This window comes from Pseudopodoces humilis, chromosome 32 (genome assembly GCF_049639895.1).
Source record: "Pseudopodoces humilis isolate 2021_Gansu_Grassland_sample_001 chromosome 32, ASM4963989v1, whole genome shotgun sequence".
Lineage (NCBI taxonomy): Eukaryota > Metazoa > Chordata > Aves > Passeriformes > Paridae > Pseudopodoces > Pseudopodoces humilis.
Window position 1 is genome coordinate 2,183,535 of NC_142231.1, and position 22,401 is coordinate 2,205,935.

The 22,401-nt window shown below is 49.6% G+C and overlaps 1 protein-coding gene across 4 annotated transcripts; it reads right to left on the reverse strand.

The window, feature by feature from the left end:
• Positions 1–220: 220 nt before the first annotated feature.
• LOC102108722 (uncharacterized) lies at positions 221–13,125 on the reverse strand. Of its 4 annotated transcripts, none has more exons than XM_088068744.1 (10): positions 12,400–13,125; positions 10,953–11,170; positions 10,218–10,278; positions 9,529–9,624; positions 9,052–9,216; positions 8,843–8,968; positions 8,216–8,436; positions 7,982–8,010; positions 6,872–7,408; positions 221–6,751 (listed from the first exon to the last, which is right to left on the reverse strand). In XM_088068744.1, exons 1-10 carry the CDS (start codon positions 12,940–12,942, stop codon positions 489–491), a joined length of 8,259 nt encoding a protein of 2,752 aa, XP_087924870.1. In that variant the 5' UTR covers positions 12,943–13,125; the 3' UTR covers positions 221–488. The 4 variants fall into 4 exon arrangements, with proteins under 4 accessions (XP_087924870.1, XP_087924871.1, XP_087924868.1 ...); XM_088068745.1 differs by having other exon boundaries at positions 221–3,706; positions 3,947–7,408; XM_088068742.1 differs by having other exon boundaries at positions 221–7,408.
• Positions 13,126–22,401: the final 9,276 nt, after the last annotated feature.

The window sequence follows — 22,401 nt, forward strand, 5'->3', positions numbered from 1 at the left end:
ACCAGGCCTAAAGGACTTGGCCTTAAACCCCATTTTTACAGCAGACGATCTGCATTTGTCATTCTTTCCCAGCCACCTTCTACTTTTTCAATATTTCCAGGAGCTTTTTCCTGTGGTTGGATCAGAATTCCATGAATTCATGTATATGGAAAGTTCTATCAAACATCTCATTAGAGACATCAGAGTCCTTCCCTCGCCAGACCAAAACAAACACACCAAACAAGATTTCAAGCTTTTAGTTGCTAAAGATAAAGGTTCCACACAGCCTGAGATTAAAAGTTCTGAGAAAGCCCAAGGAAGGGACACCATCACAATATCAGCATCCAGCAGAGGAGTGGGGTGGAGAGTCCAGGGATGGTTGTGCAGTGAGAGCTCAGGATGATGCACAGCCTATCCAGACCAGTGGTGACAGCAGGAAAGTCCCATTGCCCCTGACAATGAGGGAATGTCTTCATCCCATTCCACTGGTGAGATTTTGCATCCAAGTTTTACTTGTGGGCGGCATCTCCAGATGAACTTGAGCGCCTTCCATAGGCAGACCAGTAACATGGGCTTGGAGAAGACCACCCTCCTCCTGACCTGTGTTCCTCTGTCTCACCTCTGCAGATGGGTGTCCCATCTCCACTAGTCCCGGATCCGTAGCAACTGTCCCCTACAGAGCAATCCCAACCTCTTTCCCCACTACTGCCAGGGCTGCAGGTGCCAGCAGAGCTCAGTCCTGAAACTCCAGAGATGGAGTTTCCTCCTCCCCCAGAGGCTGACCCTCTCCCACCTGAGCTTCCTCCTCCATAGCCTGAAATTCCCGCATACCCAGAGTTTCCTACATGCCCTGACCCTCCCCAATATCCAGAGCTTCCGCCACATCCTGACCCTCCTCCAAACCCTGAGCCTCCTTCTCCACCACCAATGCAACCACCACTGCCATAGTTGGATCCTCCATGACCTGAGTTTCCTCCTCCACCTCCAGAGATGGAGCCTCTCCTGCTCGAGCCACCTTCAGAGATGGAGCCTCTCCTTCCTGAGCTTTCTCCATACCCTGAGCCTCCTTCTCCACCACCAATGCAACCGCCAGAGCTCAGTCCTCCACTGCCTGAGCTCGCTCCATACCCTGAGCTCATTCCTCCCCCAGAACTGCTCCCTCCACTGCCAGAGCCCGATCCCAGCCCTCCAGAGCTGTGACCACCACCAGAGATGGAACCTCTCCTGCCAGAGCCACCTCCATATCCTGAGCTCCCTCCATACCCTGAGCCTCCTTCTCCTCCACCAATGCAACCACCACTGCTATAAGTGGATCCCCCATGACCTCCAGACATGGAGCCTCTCCTACCTGAGCTTCCTCCGTACCCTGAGCCTCCTTCTCCACCACCAATGCAACCACCACTGCCATAGTTGGATCCTCCATGACCTGAGCTCATTCCTCCACCTCCAGAGATGGAACCTCTCCTGCCAGAGCCACCTCCATATCCTGAGCTCCCTCCATACCCTGAGACTCCTTCTCCACCAACACAGCCACCACTGCCATAAGTGGATCCCCCATGACCTCCGGAGATGGAGCCTCTCCTGCCAGAGCTGCTCCCACCACTACCAGAGCTCATTCCCCCACTGTGGGGGCTGCAACTGCCACTGCCAGAGCCTGATCCATATCCACCAGAGCTGTGACCACCTCCAGAGATGGAGCCTCTCCTACCTGAGCTCCCTCCATACCCAGAACTGATTCCTCCTCCAGAACTGCTCCCTCCACTGCCAGAGCCCGATCCCAGCCCTCCAGAGCTGTGACCACCACCAGAGATGGAGCCTCTCCTTCCTGAGCTTCCTCCATACCCTGAGCCTCCTTCTCCACCACCAGTGCAACCGCCAGAGCTCAGTCCTCCACTGCCTGAGCTCCCTCCGTACCCTGAGCTCATTCCTCCCCCAGAACTGCTCCCTCCACTGCCAGAGCCCGATCCCAGCCCTCCAGAGCTGTGACCACCTCCAGAGATGGAACCTCTCCTGCCAGAGCCACCTCCATATCCTGAGCTCCCTCCATACCCTGAGCCTCCTTCTCCACCAACACAGCCACCACTGCCATAAGTGGATCCCCCATGACCTCCAGAGATGGAGCCTCTCCTGCCAGAGCTGCTCCCACCACTACCAGAGCTCATTCCCCCACTGTGGGGGCTGCAACTGCCACTGCCAGAGCCTGATCCATATCCACCAGAGCTGTGACCACCTCCAGAGATGGAGCCTCTCCTACCTGAGCTCCCTCCATACCCAGAACTGATTCCTCCTCCAGAACTGCTCCCTCCACTGCCAGAGCCCGATCCCAGCCCTCCAGAGCTGTGACCACCACCAGAGATGGAACCTCTCCTTCCTGAGCTTTCTCCATACCCTGAGCCTTCTTCTCCACCACCAATGCAACCACCACTGCCATAGTTGGATCCTCCATGACCTGAGCTTCCTCCTCCTCCTCCAGAAATGGAACCTCTCCTGCTCAAGCCACCTCCATATCCTGAGCTCCCTCCATACCCTGAGCCTCCTCCTCCACCAATGCAACCACCACTGCCATAAGTGGATCCCCCATGACCTCCAGAGATGGAGCCTCTCCTACCTGTGCTTCCTCCGTACCCTGAGCCTCCCTCTCCACCACCAATGCAACCACCACTGCCGTAGTTGGATCCTCCATGGCCTGAGCTTCCTCCTCCACCTCCAGAGATGGAACCTCTCCTGCCAGAGCCACCTCCATATCCTGAGCTCCCTCCATACCCTGAGCCTCCTTCTCCTCCACTAATGCAACCACCACTGCCATAATTGGATCCCCCATGACCTCCAGAGATGGAGCCTCTCCTACCTGAGCTTCCTCCATACCCTGAGCCTCCTTCTCCACCACCAATGCAACCGCCAGAGCTCAGTCCTCCACTGCCTGAGCTCCCTCCATACCCTGAGCTCATTCCTCCCCCAGAACTGCTCCCTCCACTGCCAGAGCCCGATCCCAGCCCTCCAGAGCTGTGACCACCACCAGAGATGGAACCTCTCCTGCCAGAGCCACCTCCATATCCTGAGCTCCCTCCATACCCTGAGCCTCCTTCTCCACCAACACAGCCACCACTGCCATAAGTGGATCCCCCATGACCTCCAGAGATGGAGCCTCTCCTGCCAGAGCTGCTCCCACCACTACCAGAGCTCATTCCCCCACTGTGGGGGCTGCAACTGCCACTGCCAGAGCCTGATCCATATCCACCAGAGCTGTGACCACCTCCAGAGATGGAGCCTCTCCTACCTGAGCTCCCTCCATACCCAGAACTGATTCCTCCTCCAGAACTGCTCCCTCCACTGCCAGAGCCCGATCCCAGCCCTCCAGAGCTGTGACCACCTCCAGAGATGGAACCTCTCCTGCCAGAGCCACCTCCATATCCTGAACTTCCTCCACACCCTGAGCCTCCTTCTCCACCAACACAGCCACCACTGCCATAAGTGGATCCCCCATGACCTCCAGAGATGGAGCCTCTCCTGCCTGAGCTGCTCCCACCACTACCAGAGCTCATTCCCCCACTGTGGGGGCTGCAACTGCCACTGCCAGAGCCTGATCCATATCCGCCAGAGCTGTGACCACCTCCAGACATGGAGCCTCTCCTACCTGAGCTCCCTTCATACCCAGAACTGATTCCTCCTCCAGAACTGCTCCCTCCACTGCCAGAGCCCGATCCCAGCCCTCCAGAGCTGTGACCACCTCCAGAGATGGAACCTCTCCTGCCAGAGCCACCTCCATATCCTGAACTTCCTCCACACCCTGAGCCTCCTTCTCCACCAACACAGCCACCACTGCCATAAGTGGATCCCCCATGACCTCCAGAGATGGAGCCTCTCCTGCCAGAGCTGCTCCCACCACTACCAGAGCTCATTCCCCCACTGTGGGGGCTGCAACTGCCACTGCCAGAGCCTGATCCATATCCACCAGAGCTGTGACCACCTCCAGAGATGGAGCCTCTCCTACCTGAGCTCCCTTCATACCCAGAACTGATTCCTCCTCCAGAACTGCTCCCTCCACTGCCAGAGCCCGATCCCAGCCCTCCAGAGCTGTGACCACCACCAGAGATGGAACCTCTCCTTCCTGAGCTTTCTCCATACCCTGAGCCTTCTTCTCCACCACCAATGCAACCACCACTGCCATAGTTGGATCCTCCATGACCTGAGCTTCCTCCTCCTCCTCCAGAAATGGAACCTCTCCTGCTCAAGCCACCTCCATATCCTGAGCTCCCTCCATACCCTGAGCCTCCTTCTCCTCCACCAATGCAACCACCACTGCCATAAGTGGATCCCCCATGACCTCCAGAGATGGAGCCTCTCCTACCTGTGCTTCCTCCGTACCCTGAGCCTCCCTCTCCACCACCAATGCAACCACCACTGCCGTAGTTGGATCCTCCATGACCTGAGCTTCCTCCTCCACCTCCAGAGATGGAACCTCTCCTGCCAGAGCCACCTCCATATCCTGAGCTCCCTCCATACCCTGAGCCTCCTTCTCCTCCACTAATGCAACCACCACTGCCATAATTGGATCCCCCATGACCTCCAGAGATGGAGCCTCTCCTACCTGAGCTTCCTCCATACCCTGAGCCTCCTTCTCCACCACCAATGCAACTGCCAGAGCTCAGTCCTCCACTGCCTGAGCTTCCTCCATACCCAGGACTCATTCCTCCCCCAGAACTGTTCCCACCACTCCCTGAGCCTGATCCAAATCCTCCAGAGCTCTGTCCACCTCCAGACATGGAGCCTCCATGACATGAACTTCCCTGTGCTCCATCTCCAGATATGGACCGTCTCCTGCTAGAGCTGCTCCCAGCTCCACAGCTCATGCCTTCACTGTGTGTGCTGCAGCTGCCACTCCCAGAGCCTGCTCCATAACCTCCAGAACTCTGTCCACCTCCAGACATGGAGCCTTCATGACATGAACTTCCCTGTGCTCCACATCCAGATACGGACCCTCTCCTCCCACAGCTACTCCCACCTCCAGAGCTCATTCCCCCACTGTGGGGGCTGCATCTGCCACTGCCAGAGCTGGATCCATAGCCACCAGAGCTCTGGCCACCTGAAGACATGGAGCCTCTGTGACAAGAACTTCTCTGTCCTTCACCTCTGGAGGTGGACCCTCTCATGCCACAGCTGCTTCCTCCTCCTGAGCTCATCCCGCCACTGTGGGGGCTGCATCTCCCACTGCTGGAGCCAGATCCATAACCACCAGAGCCCTGACCACTTCCAGACATGGAACCTCCATTCCCTGAACTTCCCCCCCCATATCCTGATCCTTTCCCTTCTCTACAGCTCGACCCACCACCACCAGAACTGGATCCTCCACCTCCAGAGATGCTACTACCCTTGGATATGGACCCTCCACTACCTGAACTGGATCCACCCCCTCCGGATCCTGAACCTTTCCCTCCACCAGAAATGGACCCACCACCTCCACCAGAGCTAGATCCTCCACCTCCAGAGCAGCTGCACCCCTTGGACATGGAGCCTCCACTGCCAGAACTTCCTCCTCCTCCACAGATGGAGCCTCCACTGCCAGAGCTTCCCCCACCATATCCTGAGCCTTTTCCACCTCCATAACTTGACCCACCTCCACCAGAACTAGATCCTCCACCTCCAGAGCAGCTGCTCCCCTTGGACATGGAGCCTCCACTGCCAGAGCTTCCTCCTCCATATCCTGAACCTTTTCCACCTCCATAACTTGACCCACCTCCACCAGAGATGGATCCTCCCCCATATCCTGAGCCTTTTCCACCTCCATAACTTGACCCACCTCCACCAGAGCTAGATCCTCCACCTCCAGAGCAGCTGCTCCCCTTGGACATGGAGCCTCCACTGCCAGAACTTCCTCCTCCTCCACAGATGGAGCCTCCACTGCCAGAGCTTCCCCCACCATATCCTGAGCCTTTTCCACCTCCATAACTTGACCCACCTCCACCAGAGCTAGATCCTCCACCTCCAGAGCAGCTGCTCCCCTTGGACATGGAGCCTCCACTGCCAGAGCTTCCTCCTCCATATCCTGAACCTTTTCCACCTCCATAACTTGACCCACCTCCACCAGAGATGGATCCTCCCCCATATCCTGAGCCTTTTCCACCTCCATAACATGACCCACCTCCACCAGAGCTAGATCCTCCACCTCCAGAGCAGCTGCTCCCCTTGGACATGGAGCCTCCACTGCCAGAACTTCCTCCTCCTCCACAGATGGAGCCTCCACTGCCAGAGCTTCCCCCACCATATCCTGAGCCTTTTCCACCTCCATAACTTGACCCACCTCCACCAGAGCTAGATCCTCCACCTCCAGAGCAGCTGCTCCCCTTGGACATGGAGCCTCCACTGCCAGAACTTCCTCCTCCTCCACTGATGGAGCCTCCACTGCCAGAACTTCCTCCTCCATATCCTGAGCCTTTTCCACCTCCATAACTTGACCCACCTCCACCAGAACTAGATCCTCCACCTCCAGAGCAGCTGCTCCCCTTGGACATGGAGCCTCCACTGCCAGAGCTTCCTCCTCCATATCCTGAACCTTTTCCACCTCCATAACTTGACCCACCTCCACCAGAGATGGATCCTCCCCCATATCCTGAGCCTTTTCCACCTCCATAACTTGACCCACCTCCACCAGAGCTAGATCTTCCACCTCCAGAGCAGCTGCTCCCCTTGGACATGGAGCCTCCACTGCCAGAACTTCCTCCTCCTCCACAGATGGAGCCTCCACAGCCAGAGCTTCCCCCACCATATCCTGAGCCTTTTCCACCTCCATAACTTGACCCACCTCCACCAGAGCTAGATCCTCCACCTCCAGAGCAGCTGCTCCCCTTGGACATGGAGCCTCCACTGCCAGAACTTCCTCCTCCATATCCTGAACCTTTTCCACCTCCATAACTTGACCCACCTCCACCAGAGATGGATCCTCCCCCATATCCTGAGCCTTTTCCACCTCCATAACTTGACCCACCTCCACCAGAGCTAGATCCTCCACCTCCAGAGCAGCTGCTCCCCTTGGACATGGAGCCTCCACTGCCAGAACTTCCTCCTCCTCCACAGATGGAGCCTCCACTGCCAGAACTTCCTCCTCCATATCCTGAGCCTTTTCCACCTCCATAACTTGACCCACCTCCACCAGAGCTGGACCCCCATCCTCCAGAGCAGCTGCCACCCTTTGTCATGGAGCTTCCCCCACCTGAGCTTCCTCCTCCCCCATATCCTGAACCTTTTCCACCTCCATAACTTGACCCACCTCCACCAGAGCTGGATCCACCCCCTCCAGAGCTTCCACCTTTTCCCCCTCCAGAGATTAACCCTTTCATTCTGGTCCCACTGGTACCATCAGAGCTCATTCTCCCCTTCACACTTTTTATGCCTCCAAATACCCCAGGAGCTCTGCTGTCGTGGTCAATGATACCTGCAAGAAATGGAAATTAGGTTCAATTTCTTATTTTTACCCCAAAAAATTCTGAGCAGGGCTGGTTTAAATGTCATCCTTCCTACCTTGGTGGTCATGGACTTATTTTTGAAGGTGCCCAACAAGAATCTCCCTTAGCAGAGATCAGCCTATGGAATATTTTATCATTTTTCTTGGTTTTAACTTTTTTAAAAACACAATGTATGTCTTACTCCACACATGAACACTCAGTGCAGCCCAGCATTTGCAGAGGCCAAGATTATGTTTCTCTCTCCTTCAGCTTCCTTAACTTTTCCACAAATTTTAGGACTAGTTTTTATTTCCTTCCCTTCTGCCCTGCAATCAAACAGACCTATGGGTTAAATGTGGTGTTTCCCATGTCCTCCAAATTTATTAGATATTAGCCAATGATTCTAAAGCCAGATGTTATATTAACATGTTTTCACAAATTCCCCTTTGCATCCTTTCCTGAATTAAGATGGGAACTGGGATTGGTAGTTCCAATGATGTCAAGATCACAAAGTCCGAACAGTTTCCATTAAAAAAACCTGTGAAAATCCTTGGGATACTCACATATCGTGGCCGGTGATCCTTCCTGGATCCTGTGGAGGAAAAATTACATTGAGGTAAAGCAGCCAATAAAATCAGAATTAAAATTCATGTTTAACCTGAATTTAAACCCATTTATCAATTATCTGCAGAAAGGCGATTCCTCCCAGTCCCAGTCCACGCCAGAGATCCCAGTGACAGATCCATGGACATGCTACTTTGTCTGGGTGTTTCTTCCAGCATGGATTTTGCCCCCACCTGTTCTCCTCCTCCTCAAGGAGTGATCGATACATGGCGATCTCAATGTCCAAGCCCAGCTTCACATTCAGGAGCTCCTGGTAATCATGGACAAGTTGAGAAAGGTCATCCTTGGCCTGTTGGAGAGCATTTTCCAGCTTCTGGAGCTTTTCCTGGCTGTCCCTGATGGCCAAGCTCCCATAGTGCTCAGCATCTTTAATGGAGTCCTGGAGGCTGAAATTCTGCAGAGGGAAAAAAGGGAATATGACCATGTCCCATCTGTGGGGAGGATTTTATAACAGAATCATGGAATATCTATAGTCAGGAGGGAGCCACAAGAATCATCTGGTCCAACTCCTAGACCAGCACAGGAAAACCCCCAAAATCCCTTATTTTTCACACCCTCCTAGAATTCCTTGGAAATCAAAAGGCTTTCCTCAGTGACAGAACACCAAGAATATATTAGACTGGGTAAATTAACACAATTAAACCCCAATATAGATCCCAAAAATCTAAATCTGCTTCATTGGGAAGAGAAAATTTCATCCCTAAGTTTGCCTCCAAATGATTGGCTGCCATATACTGCATTGAGATCCCATGGAAAAGGGACTTAAACAATTTAATCTTTCTGGAAAGTATCAGCTTTACCCTTTTCCTTGCAATTTCAATTTCTGGTTGGAGTCTTTGGATCTGCCTGGCAAGTTCCTGGATTTCCTGGTGACTGTTCCTCAGCTGCTCTCGTTGATTCACCCACATGTTCTGCAGGTCCTGGTACTGATGGGAAGAGGACACAACACATATTTAATTTCTTTTCCAATGAGGAGATTTGTGCTCCTGTTTTCATGGTATCCACTCACCCTGCGCTGGTACATGGCATCCACTTCGGCTGTGCTCCTGTGGGCCATCCCCTCATATTCCTGCCTGACCTCCTCAATGATTCCTTCCATGTTCAGGTCCCTGTGGTTGTCCATGGACAGAATAATATCAGTGTTCCCAACAACCGTTTGCAGCTGGGACAGCTCCTGCATGGAAAACCAAGTTAGGGATTTTAACAGTCATTGTGGTCAGTCCAGATCAGTCCCGGAAAAACTGGGACCTTGTGGCCAATTTCCCACTGGAATTTCTCCACCTGCAGCCCCCAGGAACCACTGTGCCCCTACCACCTGCAATTTTCAAGGTCTTCCAGCCTTCAGGACACACCATACCCCGTTTCACTCATGAAAGTCCAAGGATAATTTATTCTCCAAGCCAAAAAATCCCACCCAAGCAAAATTTCTGGGAATTTCTAGAAGACATGTCCTTCAAGTCCTGAGGGTAAGATTTTAATCACTCACAGCTTCATATAAACACCGAAGGAATTCCAGCTCCTGCCTCAGGATATCCACTCGGACATCAAACTCCATTTTTCCCATGTAGGCACTATCCAGTTCCTGCAAAAAAAACCAAAACCCATTGGAATATTTGTATTTTTTTGATCCAAATGCTCCACTGAAGTGCAATTCTTGTGATATTTCTATAAAACCTTCATTCCTGGGATCAAATAATGGCGTAGAGATCTCAGATTTCATTTGAAAAGCAATGGGAACAAAAGGAAAGCATTTAAGATGAAAAAATTTGCTGGGAAATGAGTACCCCAACTGCAGCAGTATATTGTTCCTGGGGAACATGAGAAATGGGAAAATACCATTTTTATTCATATTTCTAGTAAAAAGTTGCCTAAATTTTCTCTTCACAGACAGTTTTATTCTTCTAAGACATCTACAGACATTACTTAACATAATAACAATATTCTACCTGGACTGGGATTGAGTGAATAGGGAAAAAACAGCAAAGGTCCTACAAAGGGCCAGTTCATTCTCTAGAGGAAATAATTCCTCTTCAGTCTTGTTCTGGTTTTCAGTTACTTTGGTTAAAATTAGACAAAGTTCAGTAAAGACTTCAGCTTTTGAGAACCTTGTTAACCACCCAGATATTGTTTTATTTCCAAGGCTTTGATTTTGCTCAGGGTGTTGGGTTTATTCACCTTTTTAAGCTCCACAAATTCTTCCTCCATGGACATGCGTTTGTTGATCTCATCCTCAAATCTGGGGTACATAAGGAGGTAAATTATTATCTATCATCTATTATCTATTATTAATTAATCTATTTAATTAATCTATCCATTATCTTTAATTGTTTGTCTTAATTTTTAAGCCAAGTGGACCATTAAACAACAGAATCATCCAAAGACTGAATGTGTTGAATTTTCATTTTACTTTAATTGCAATTTCTGGCAAGTGCAAACCCTCTTCAAAGAGAGGTACTAAAACAGCCCAAAAAATGGGGTCAGTACTAATCAGTCCTAAATTTAGTAATTCTGAACTAAGCTTTCCACTTCTCAGCGCTGTGGGTAGACATAAATTATCTAAGCCAGAGAAGGTGACAACTCTCCCCAACTTAACCCCAAGCTCAGCTCTGTCCCTCCCCACCAGGGTCCTGCAAATGGAATCCTGGGTCGCTCACTGCTAGGGGGAGAAAGAATAGGAGTCTGGGAAGGAAAAATGATGGGAGAGATCATAATAAATTTTGATTTTCCTCTCATTTCAACTCTTACCAAACTCTTCCATCATCAAAGTCAAGCCCTGTAATGCACCTTCAGCAGAGCAGGGCTAAGAAAACCCAAACTCTTGCAGATGCAAAGCTGAGCTTTTATAAGGGCACAATGAGCATCAGCTGGGAAAATTCCAGCACCTGCTTTCCCAGATTTGTGACTATTCACCTGTTTTTATAATCCTCAACAAGCTGGAGCATGTTGTAGGCTTCAGGATCCAGCTGCTCCTTCTGGCTCTGGAGTGTCTCAAGCTGCCGCTGCAGGTTGGTGATGTAGGACTTGAAGAAGTTGTTGATGTTCCTGCTTTCCTCAGGGCCAGAGCTTTGCTGCTGCAGAAGTTCCCACTTGGCCAAGAGTGCCTGATTCTGTCGCTCCAGACATTGAACCTGGAAGGGAAAACAGATCCGGAGGGGCAGTATTCCTCCAGTTGGCATCTCTGCCAAGGAGATGGGCTGTTAGAGCTGGGGATGTTCATGTGGAGAAGAAAAGTGAAAGGAGTCCCTGAAGCCCCTTCCAGTGCCTAAAGGGGCTCCAGGGAATCTGTCTTGGGACAAGAGACTGGAGAGAAAAGACATGAGGGAATGGCTTCCCACTGCCAGAGGGCAGGAATAGGTGAGATATTGGGAAGAAATTCCTCCCTGTGAGGGTGGTGAGGCCCTGGAATGTTTTTCCCAGGGGATTCTCCATTCCTGGAGGTGTCCAAGGCCAGGTTGGATGGGGTGTGGAGAAAAGTGGTCTAGTAGAAGGTGTCCCTGCCTGTGGCAGTAATGGGATTAACTTTAAGGTCCCTTCCAACCCAAATCATTCCACAATTTCTATAATAGTGACCTGGACACCCAAAAGTTTAGGAGGGAAAGAAGAGTCACTGACATGCTAATTTTTCAGGACTATGGAATCTTAAACCTCTTCAGTGTAACCAACACCTCCTCTCTGGTGAAACAGGAAACCCTGAAGTCTCCACATGTAAGAGAGAGAAGTAGAAACAGAGACACCTCCCAGATACAATGGGGTGGAAGAGCTTTTGTGGCTGGCTTGAGCAGAAGCAGAAGAGAAGACAGAACTGGAGAAATGGAAAGTCATGAAAGACCACCTAATAGACAGCAGGGCTTCCAAACCAGTAAGTGTTTTGTTTAATAATTCAGAGAAATTGAATTAACTTGCAATTTCTGGCAAGTGCAAACCCCTGCAAGAAGATGCACTAAAACAGCCTGTTCTTGCAAGGTCTGGCTTTGCTTGAGAAAAAATTCTAACTCATCAAGATGTCCATCACCCATTTTTCCTGCTGGCATCAACAACCTCCAGGCACTGGAATATAGGAATATATATTCCCAGAAGTCCCTTTCCTCAAAAAAGGAGTGAGTCTATGTGCCGGTGACATGCCAGCATTTTATTGTCCTGATACAAAAGATGACTCCAAGATCTTTATCCCAAGGCAAAAAGTGATTCACACAGCAAAGTTAACAGTGACCCATTGTGAGCTTCACAACAGCCTGTGGGAATTCAGCCACTGCTGGGATTTTTGGAGGGAGAAGATGGAACATGACAGTGTCCGCATGACCCACACCTACCTTATACCTCCCCCTTCCCAGATAACACCACAGAGACCAAGACTCACCTTCTCGATGAATGATGCAAATTTGTTGTTGAGAGATTTGATCTGCTCCTTCTCATCTGAGCGCACTTGCTGGAACTCGGGGTCCACCTGGAGCTGTATTGGCCTCAACAGGTTGGTGTTGACATGGACCTCCTCAATGCCTCGGAGAACTCCAGCCTGTCCCAATCCCTGTCCAGCCCCTTGTTCCCCTACTCTAAGGCCTCCTCTGAGCACCTCCCTGCCTGAACCTCCTCTGTAGGTGCCACCAAGCCCTGTTTCACCACTCTGAAAACCTCCTATGAAATATCCTCTTCCAGCAAAGCCCCGCTCAGGTTGTCTCCAGCCACCAAACCCAAGGCATCTCCCGTATCTTACTCCTTCTCCTCCATAGCCTCCACCAGTATAGACATTCCTAAACCCTCCAAGGTTGTGGAGGCTCCTGCTGCCATACCCATACCCATACCCAAACCCTCCGAATCTCCCATCTCCACCACCAGTGGTCCCACAGTGAGTGGAAGAAGAACTGAAATTCCCATTCCCATATCTGGAGAAATATTGTCTCATGGCAGCACTTCCAGGTGGGAGAGCTGGTGGAGGAGGTGATGAAACAGGAGGAGAAATGAGAATGAAGGATCCTCAGCTACTCCAGAGGAGTATGGAAGTTCTCCTTTATACGTTCTGGAGGAGCTTGTCTCCATTCCGTGGTAATTAGTAGGTCTCTAATGTTGTTATTGGGTTTGGTTAATCAGGCAGCAATTAATGGCTGCCCGGAGAGGTCGGATAAACACCAACACCAGTGAGGCAGTTGTGAAATTCCCCAAATCCTGCCTGACTCATGAGCTTTGCTGACAGATCTCCTTATCTCATTAGCCTCCATCCGTAATTACAGTTACCCCTGCTCATATTCTCTCCCATAATTCCCCACCTCTTTTGGTGTTTCAAGGGGTGCAAGACCTTGATGGTCCTTGGGGGTGTCTGACCTCCCTTCACCACATCACAAGGAGCACCTACTGTGCTCTTTGTTTCCCATTCATGTTCTTTTCTCATTCCCAGAATATCCCAGGGGCAACTTTTGCTTCTTACGGGGAGGATCCATCCCTCTCCCCATCCCTGTGCCAGACTCCACCTTTCCAACGTTCAGTGGCCAGGGACATATGGAAAAGCATTTGGGAGCCAAACTCTACAGCTGGCAACACCACTTGGAGGCTCCAGTCTGGATTAATTTCTCAAGAAGTCACTAAGATGAGGTTCCTCCAAAACCACCTCTGGAACCACTTCCCCATGGGAAGAACCTCTTCTTTGACCCTTACATGACTTTAGGAGGAGCTGGACTTCACCTGGCAGGATCCTCTTCCTCCCAAAGGAGCTGGATTAAGCCAGTTTGAGAATCCATGAGTTACACAGAGGTCCTGTGGTCAGGGCTGTGCAACCCTGGCTCCATTTGGAAAAGACCTAATAAGTTCCTTTAATTAGGGTTTTGTAGCTAGAGGTTATTAATACAGCTGGAATAGACAAGACTTTGGATATTCAGTGAGACTTTTCTCACCTGGAAACAGTGTTTTCCAGGAAAAGAGTTGAGAAATCCACTTTTCCCTTCTGAAATCCCCTACCTCACCTTACACCAGGAACAGCCAAACTGGTATCTCAGACCTTCCTTTTGTGCTAATTAAATTTTACTAATTTTCTACATTTCCTGAAGAAATTCAACCAGATTTCCAGCTGATTACTCCCTTTTTACAAACCTGTGTAAAAAATATGACTTAGATTGAGAATTCTGTCTTCTGCAGGAATTATGATGAACATTAAAAATGGTGCAATTAACAGGATTTTACAAGTGGGGGAGAGGGGAAAGAATTCCTGACAGAGAGTGGAACAGTTGGAGCCAGGTGGGGGTCTGACTCTTCTCTCAGGATATGAGTGATAGAATGAGAGGAAATGGCCTCAAATTGTGCCAGGTTTTGCTTGGAAATTAGGGGAAATTCCTTCCTAGAAAGGGTTGTCCAGCCCTGGCACAGCTGCCCAGGGCAGGGGTGGAGTCCCCATACCTGGAAGTGTCCAAGAAATGTGTGGATGTGGCACCTAGGGACATGGTCCATGGTGGCCTTGGCAGTGCCAAGGGGAAACATTGGACTTGATTATTCCAACCTAAATGATTCTTTGATTCTGAAGGGCTGATAGTGGCTCCAATACGATTCCCCTCTCCACCTCTCCTCTTCCCACTTTGTGAGTGCCTAATTCTGGACTTGTGCTGGGCAACGCTCCAGGTAATCCCTATGGATCATGGAAGGAAGTGTTGTGACCCCAGAGAATGAGCAGCCACAACTCCCTGTGAAACATTAGTGAGAGATGTGTCCCTCCCTGTGCAGCAGCTGAGGCAAACCAAGCATGAATTCAGAGCTTTCCATGGCAGCTGGAGCCCAGAGCTGGAGTGAGGAGAGCAGTCATCCCACCCCACGTGCCGTAATCCAGAGCGTGGGCAGCTGTTGTGATCGGAGCTGGCACTGGATCAGCCTTGGCAGCATATCTCAACCACACCTGGACCAGTCAAGCTGGCTCCAGAAACAGGGATGCATCCCAAGAGATGTCCATGCATCCTGTAGATTAAGGGGGAGCTTCCTGTCATTCCTTCCTCTTTCTGACATAGCTGGGACAAAGGAATCACTGGTTCATTCATCATCCTTCCCAGGGAGATGGGTTTTCACGGGATCAGAGTGTTACAACCACAGGTTCAACCTGGCTCTTTGTCTTGGGATTTTAAGGATGAATTTAAATTGCATCCCAAAACTTGATCCATTAAAATTGTCTGCTGGGCCACTTGTACAGCTGTTGGAGCAGGGACTGCGGGCCCAAGTGTTGTCATGCACATCTGAAGCAGTCCGTGGGGCACTTGGAGAAGATGGGGAAGTTCCTCCCACATGGAAAAGCCTCTGAGATAGTGACAGAAGTGTGACATTTTGTGGACAATGACGGAACCAGGAGAGCACCAGGATGGACATGTTGGAAACATCCAGAAATTTAGAGGCAAACCCTCTAAGAGCTTTTTTTTAGAGCTTTTTTAGCACAACTGGGGCAGGAAGCTGCCAAACTCCACCACCTTCATCCACCTCCATCCACATTCAATTCAAACCCTAATGGGACTAATAAATCCCAGATCTCAGGGGGATACTCAAGGAAACACCTCAACATCCCCATAGGATCATCTAAATAAGCTCAAAATAAGGTAATGAAATGGTCTGGGTTGGGAGGGAACTTAAAGCTCATCCCATTACTGCCACAGGCAGGAACAACTTCCAGGGTCTCCAAGCCCTGTCCAACCGGGCCTTGGACACCTCCAGGAATGAAGGATCCCCTGGGAAAAACATTCCAGGGCCTCACCACCCTCACAGGGAAGAATTTCTTACCAATATCCCACCTATCCCAGCCCTCTGGCAGTGGGAGGCCATTCTCCCTTGTCTTTTCTCTCCAGGCTCTTGTCCCAGGACATCTCTTCTGGAGCCCCTTTAGGTACTGGAAGGATCTCTCTTCCACCAGACGGGTAGCTCCAAGCCCCATCCAACCTGTCCTTGAGCACCTCCAGAGACGAACCAGCCATAAACACTTTAGAAAATAGAAATAAAAAGAACTAAAAGAAAGGGGGGGGGGGGGAAGGAAGAACTACAGAAAACACAAAACCTAAAATTACTAAAATCCTGAGGGTGTCTTGCACAACCAAATCCTAAATATAAGGAAATAAGGATCTTTATTATAAAAATATATAAAATAAGGAAAGAAGGATCTTTGCAAGCCCTGCTGTCAGAACAGAGTGAATAAATAAGGATATCAATGCACTTTTGACTGTTGCCAGAGCCATACAGTAGCACATTAAGAAATCCAGTATTTAAATTTAATAACTGCCCCAATGAAGGAGATAAATGAGCACTGAGAGAGATCTTGATCTCCAGCTGCCAAAGTTCCTGCATAATTAGGGCCCTCAGTCACCTGGAACTGGGGCTGGGATGACACAGACTCATAAAAATGCTTTTAGCCCACAGACTTTCCTTTTCTCCCCCACTCCTTCCCTGGGATAACCACAACCTCTCCGTGTGGTCAGTGAAGGCAGCAAGGACTTGGAGAAGAGGAAAAAAAAAGAGAGAGAAATTTCAGAAACCTTGTGTTTTTTGCAGAACAAGAGGTGAAACATCGGTATTCTCCCAAAGCTGAGAGTATTTTTATTTCTATTTTATTTATTTTTATTTTAAGCCTGAGGTTTCCCAGCTGCAAGAATATATTGTCCTAATGATACAGATATTCTAAAGTGAATCCCATATCCATCATTTAGAGGACAGGGAGATCAGATGGAATTTCCCTCACACAGACCTAGAGCTGGGTGAGACTGGAAGTTGCTATAAAACCACAAGAAAAAATCCCCCTATCGGGAATTTTTTTTAATTCCATGAATTCACAACACTTTGTGGTAAATAGTGAAGCTTCCTTGTGAGAAAACTGTAACTGGAGGGGGTCTGGGAAGGCCCTAAATGGGAGAGATTTTTCTTGTGCAGACAGACAGAGCTCAGGTGGTTGGGAATGATTTTGGTGGGGGGATATCTTCTTTTGCCTTTGTTTAATGGCAGTGTTTTATAGAAGCATTAGAATTCTGTTGGAATTGGCAGGATCCAGGGCAGAGGATGGAGGGAGGAGAAGAGACAGTGCTGGACACTCCAAACAGGGCAGATAAGGAGGAACAGGACCCATCACTGGGTCACTCCATCAGGAGCTTCTCCAAAACACAAATGGAAGGAAGCAGCTGATGGACTGCAGAATTCCAGAGCAGGAGGAACAACTCTGCTGCCACAGAGGAATTTTATTTGTAAAGGAAGGAGGACGCAAGTAGATAAAATGGAGACCAGGATCTCTGGGGCAGCATGGAACAACCTGGTAGAGGTTGGAATCGAGTCCAAGATCCAATGAGAGTGAGGGAAGCAAAGGTGATGAGCATGGGAAGTACTGGAATGCCCTCACAGAGCAGGAAGACCTTCCCCAGAGCCAGAAACATCTGTGCAGGGAATGGTCACAACCTTTCCCCGTGGTCAGAAAAGGTGGGAAGACTCTGAAAGGAAGGGAAGTGAAATGTCAAAAATGTGATCATTTTTGCAGAAAAAAAGGTGAAATGCCATGGTGATGGCTCCAGGCTGGAATTTTGATGTTGAGGAGGCCAGAGGGAGCTTCCAGGGTGGATTCCACCCACAGTGGGGAGGGAGGTCACCAGCTCTAGGATTGGAAAATTGTTGTGTCCCCAAGGGAACAGTCTCTGGTGAGGCTCATTTAGGGACCAACAACCCAAAATCTGACTTTAACTTGCAATCTTGTTAACAAGGGACTGATGACTCTTTTAATCTTTTTTAATAAATGATTCATTATTTGGGGTTGACAGGAAGGTAAACAAGCCAATAATATCCTCAATAATACCCTTGATATTAAATCATCAGTTTAGAAAATAACAACATAATTATGATATCTGTTAATCTCCTCTTTCCCTGACAATAATGTGAAAGTTTATTAATTAAATTTAATATGATTTGTGAATAAACTGAAGTAATTTTTCTATTGCTGTTATTATTAACAATGGTGGTGAGTGGACAAAGGAGAAGCTCATTAATTTTTTGCTTCACTGGCTAATGCCAAATATCAGCCTCTGATCTCTGAGATCTCAGACAGGCTGAGTGTGTCCCGGTGCCTCCACACACAGCTGATGCCCTCGGGCTCAGGCGGAGGTGCTGGAACAAGGCAGAGATAAACTCCAAAGGGTTTCAGAAGGAGGAGGTGGAGAAGGAAAGGGACGACCTGAAGAGAAAAAAAAGATTCAAATAAGGAAAAAACCCATAGAGGATGAGGAGGAAACTGGGTTGAACTCCAGGTTAAAAGCACAGAGGCATGAGTTTTTTTGCTATGTGCACGTGTTCCTCAGCAAAGAATGGTCAATGGATGTGGCAGTCATGATAAATTTGATTTTTATTTCTATAAAAATTTGGGCAGGATTTTGATGTGGATTTCCAGGTGACCCAACAATCAGAGGTCTCAGGAATGGCCTCTCCAGCAGTTTGGAACCTCAGGAACCTCTTCACTTGGTTCCCAAGGTAGAGAAGAGAGTGTTCAGCAGCTTCAAAAGCTGGTGTGTGAGTTGAGAATGACTTTAATTGCATCCTGTCCCACAGGAAGTTGAAGCAGCTGGAGTTAATTCTGGCAGATGTTCCAAATCCAGTAAACAAGGCGATTACCAACCTCCCAGCGAAATGGGTCCGGTGCTGCCTTCTTGGGGTAGAGTCAGCAACAGGAGGGTGACCACACCCAGCTCCACCTGGGTTGGACTCCAAGCTCATAATTAGCCCAATCAAGGTCAGACTTTGCGATCAATTGAGTAAATCCCTCTATTGATGGATCCAAATTGCTGTGGTTGCTTCTGCAGCAGCCAAAGGAGCAGCCACTGGACAATGAGGCAAGTGCAAAAAGGTAAAGCTGTACAAAAAGTACCGAAACCATGATGATTCCAGTGTAAATCTCCTGCCTGGGTGTTGGGGAGGATGTAACAGAGAAACCTTATGAATACCATTGTTAAGCAAAAGATTCTGAAAATATGAAGCCTAGAATCGAAATAGAAATGAAAGCTAGCTTTGAGTCACAGGATACTGAGTACTAGTTGCTATATAACCAAAGAACAATAGCTTAGCCAGCAAAAGGAGAATCTCTGTTGATGAAACAATGCCCTTCTGCTGACAGTGAATCCAAAGGTCAAAAGCAGCAATAGAAGAATTTGAAAGGCAGCTTTTAGAGTTTAAAATGTAACACTGTATGGTAGTGTAGTAGTTCTTGTAGGCTATACATAAATCCTCTAGAATGTGTGTCATGTACTGATTGGTTACTGGGAATTAGAATACTCACTATAGAAAAGGATAAAGCGTATTGTAACAAGAACTTCACGCTCTTACCTCTTAAACTCTCTTAACTTCCATGCTTCTCTTGCTCCTAACTTCTTACCCCCCTCTCTCCCCTCTTAAGTTCTTAAACTCTCTCCCCTAGCACTCGAACTCTCTCTCTCCCCTCTCCACTCTCTCTCCCCCCCGACCACGTGTACGCCGCAGCTGGCGGCAGAAACGGGTCTCTTCCTCCCTCTACCCATATAATAAATTGCTTATACCTGAACAGCTTGACCCTGGAGAAATCTCTCACCGCATGTGATTTGTACATCTATACCTGGGGAGGGAAAGGTGTGAGGATGGGGTGGAGAAGGTCAGCTTAAAGGCTTTGACAGGTATGGAATCCTGGAATATCTAAAGTTCTGGAAGGGACAGACAGGGATCATCAAGTCCAACTCCTGGCCTTGATCAGGAGAATCCAAACAATTCCATAAATGGGCCTGAGAGCCTTGTTCAACATAGGGAGGATATGGGGCTTCTGGAGTGAGTCCTGAGGAGGCCATGGAGATGCTCCAAAGGCTGGAACCCCTCTGAAGCCAGGCTGGGAGAGCCGGGGGTGTTCACCTGAAGAGGAGAAGAGAAAGGAGGCCTTGGAGGCCCTTCTACTGCTAAAGGGGCTTCAGGAGAGCTGAAAAGGGACTTGGGACAAGGCATGGAGTGCTAGGACAAGGGAGAATGGCTTCCCACTGCCAGAGGGCAGGGTTAGGTGAGATGTTGGGAAGAAATCCCTCCCTGTGAGGGTGGTGAGGCCCTGGAATGGATTTCCCAGAGGATGCCCCATGGAAAGCAATCCAGGTGAAGGGCTTGACTCCTTGGCTGCCAGCCCAATCTTTACTCCAGGGAGTCACAAACACCTGCCGCCCCAGAAAATGAGAGAACTCTTTCAGTGAGAAGTTTTCTGGGGGTGGAGGGAGGGAGGAAGCTCCAAGGTCCCCCAGGGCCAGCAGGATGTCCTTGTCCAAGACTGAAACACAGAGCAGTTCCCATTTCAGCTGATTCTGGCATCAATCCTGAATTGATCAAACTCAGCAGAAACTGCCAGCCTAGACAGACCCACCACAAACATGAGCACAACCCACCTCTTCTCCTGTCACCTTCCTCCTGATTGTCAGCTGGAATCATAACCTGGAATGGTGGTGCGTTTGTACCCAGCCCAAAATTCCTGTATCAGCCTGACCCATAACCTATGGAAAAGTCAATTTGTTATTGACCTGGAGGACAGCAACAGGTTCTGGTGTCAGAGCAGCACCAGGAGGTCACTGGCAGGTTCAGTTGTCAGAGCAGGATGTGGAGGACAGTGACAGATTCAGGCAGGTCAGAAGGTGTGGAGGACAATGACAGGTTCAGATGTTTCACAGCAGGACCTGGAGGACAATGACAGGTTCAGGTGTGTGAGGAGGGGTCTGGAGATCACTGACAGGTTCAGGTGTGTCACAGCAGCACCTGGTGGTCACCAGCAGATTCAGCTGTGTCAGAGAACTTTCCCTTGTACAGGCTCCAAACCTTCCAGTAACATTTTGTAGCATTTTGTGGTCATGTCCACCCCCACCAGACCAGCTGAGTCCCCAGGCCACAGGAGAGATAGCATTGATTCAACCCATGCTCCAACAGAATTGGTCAGATAATGAGGGTTTTGGGATCATGCTTGTAAGCCCTATGGAATATCATTCCACTCCAAGGACAGAACTAGGGCATGTGGAAGGAGGATGAAGGTCAGGGAAGCACCACCATCCCAACTGAAATGGGTGGGAGGAAGAAAAGGAGGTACAGTCTCTGTCAGCACCAGGTGCGGATGGTTAAGTTGTGCAAATCCGGCTCTACCTGTCCCAGTTGGAGCTGAGGCAGCCCGGGATGGAACAGGGCTGGGAGGAAGCAGGAGGCACCACATTCCCAGGCAGCTCATCCAGGTTATGGAGGTGGGTGGGAGCAGCTCTTTGTTCAGAGGAGCAGGGTCAGCATCCAACAGGGGCCAAGTCCAGCAGGTAAAGTGCTCAGATGTCTGCTCAACCTGTCCCAGTAAATCTGGGGTGAATATTAATTAGATGAAGGCCCCAAATTTTTCTGCACAGCCGCAGATGATGCTCTGGGACACAGATTCCTCTGGAGGCTGGCACAATTCACCTGTGGAGACCAGCAGTGGATTCACTCACAAGGAACCCAAGGCAGGGTCCAAAGAGCAGGAAAGGAGGTGTTGGAGTATCCAGGATTAAACACCAGGAGCCCAGCATGGAAAGCAAAGGGAAGAGCTCCCCTTAGCTAAATTTCTTTGGAAGTTGCATAGCTTTAGATACGTTTGTCAATGTGTTTGCCCATAGGAATTTTAAATCTCCTCCCAAGCCCACATACAGTGACCATGGTGGTCACTGCTTCCATAAGCTGCTGATTTTAATCTCTCTTGAGGAGATCTGAGGGTTTTCTGGTGCACATTTGAGCTGTTTTTTTAGACCAGTTAATTTGGTGGTGAGAGAATGGGGGTGTTGCTGTTTGAAGTGCAGAGAGGGGACCAAAGGATGCTGACCTCTACTTTTAATCTCCTTTAACCTCTCTGTTCCTCAATTCCTTCCCCTGAACATCACATCCTCAAGATTGAAAAGGACTCCAGTGAGAAGTGTGCCAGATAAACCCCAGTCTGGAGGATGCAGAGGGAGGTCACCTCCCAGGCGATAAACCAGTGTTTCTCACAAAAGCAAATATTTCCTGTTCCCCAGCTGTCCACTGTCCCCTTGCTAGCCCACTCTGGGGGAGTCTCCTCCATGTTTGCACAATGACTCCTGAGGCCCTCCCACTATAAACATGATTAGAATCAATTATAAACTCATTACAGCCACTTGGGTTTACTTCTCAAGGAGCTCATAAAACATGACGCCAATTCAGTTTCTTCCCATGTTCTAATACAAAAAGTCCTGCACAGCCCATGCCCTGACCCCAGAAAAGCAGTGACATTTCCCTGCCCTCCAAACCCCACCTGGCTGCACCCTTCAGTCAGGGAGTTCTGGAGAGTGAGGTTGTCCCCCCTCAAGCTTATTTTCTCCAGGCTGAGCCCTACCAGCTCCCTCAGCTGCTCCTCAGGAGT

Bases quoted from the DNA above. Each gene is read 5' to 3' on its own strand.
- LOC102108722 (XM_088068742.1), bottom strand. From the start codon at position 12,942: ATGAGACAATATTTCTCCAGATATGGGAATGGGAATTTCAGTTCTTCT. The intron at 9,217-9,528 runs GTGAGTGATTAA...TTTTCCATGCAG, and splicing joins TTCGGTGTTTATATGAAGCT to GAGCTGTCCCAGCTGCAAAC. The intron at 8,011-8,215 runs GTGGGGGCAAAA...TTTCCTCCACAG, and splicing joins CTTGAGGAGGAGGAGAACAG to GATCCAGGAAGGATCACCGG.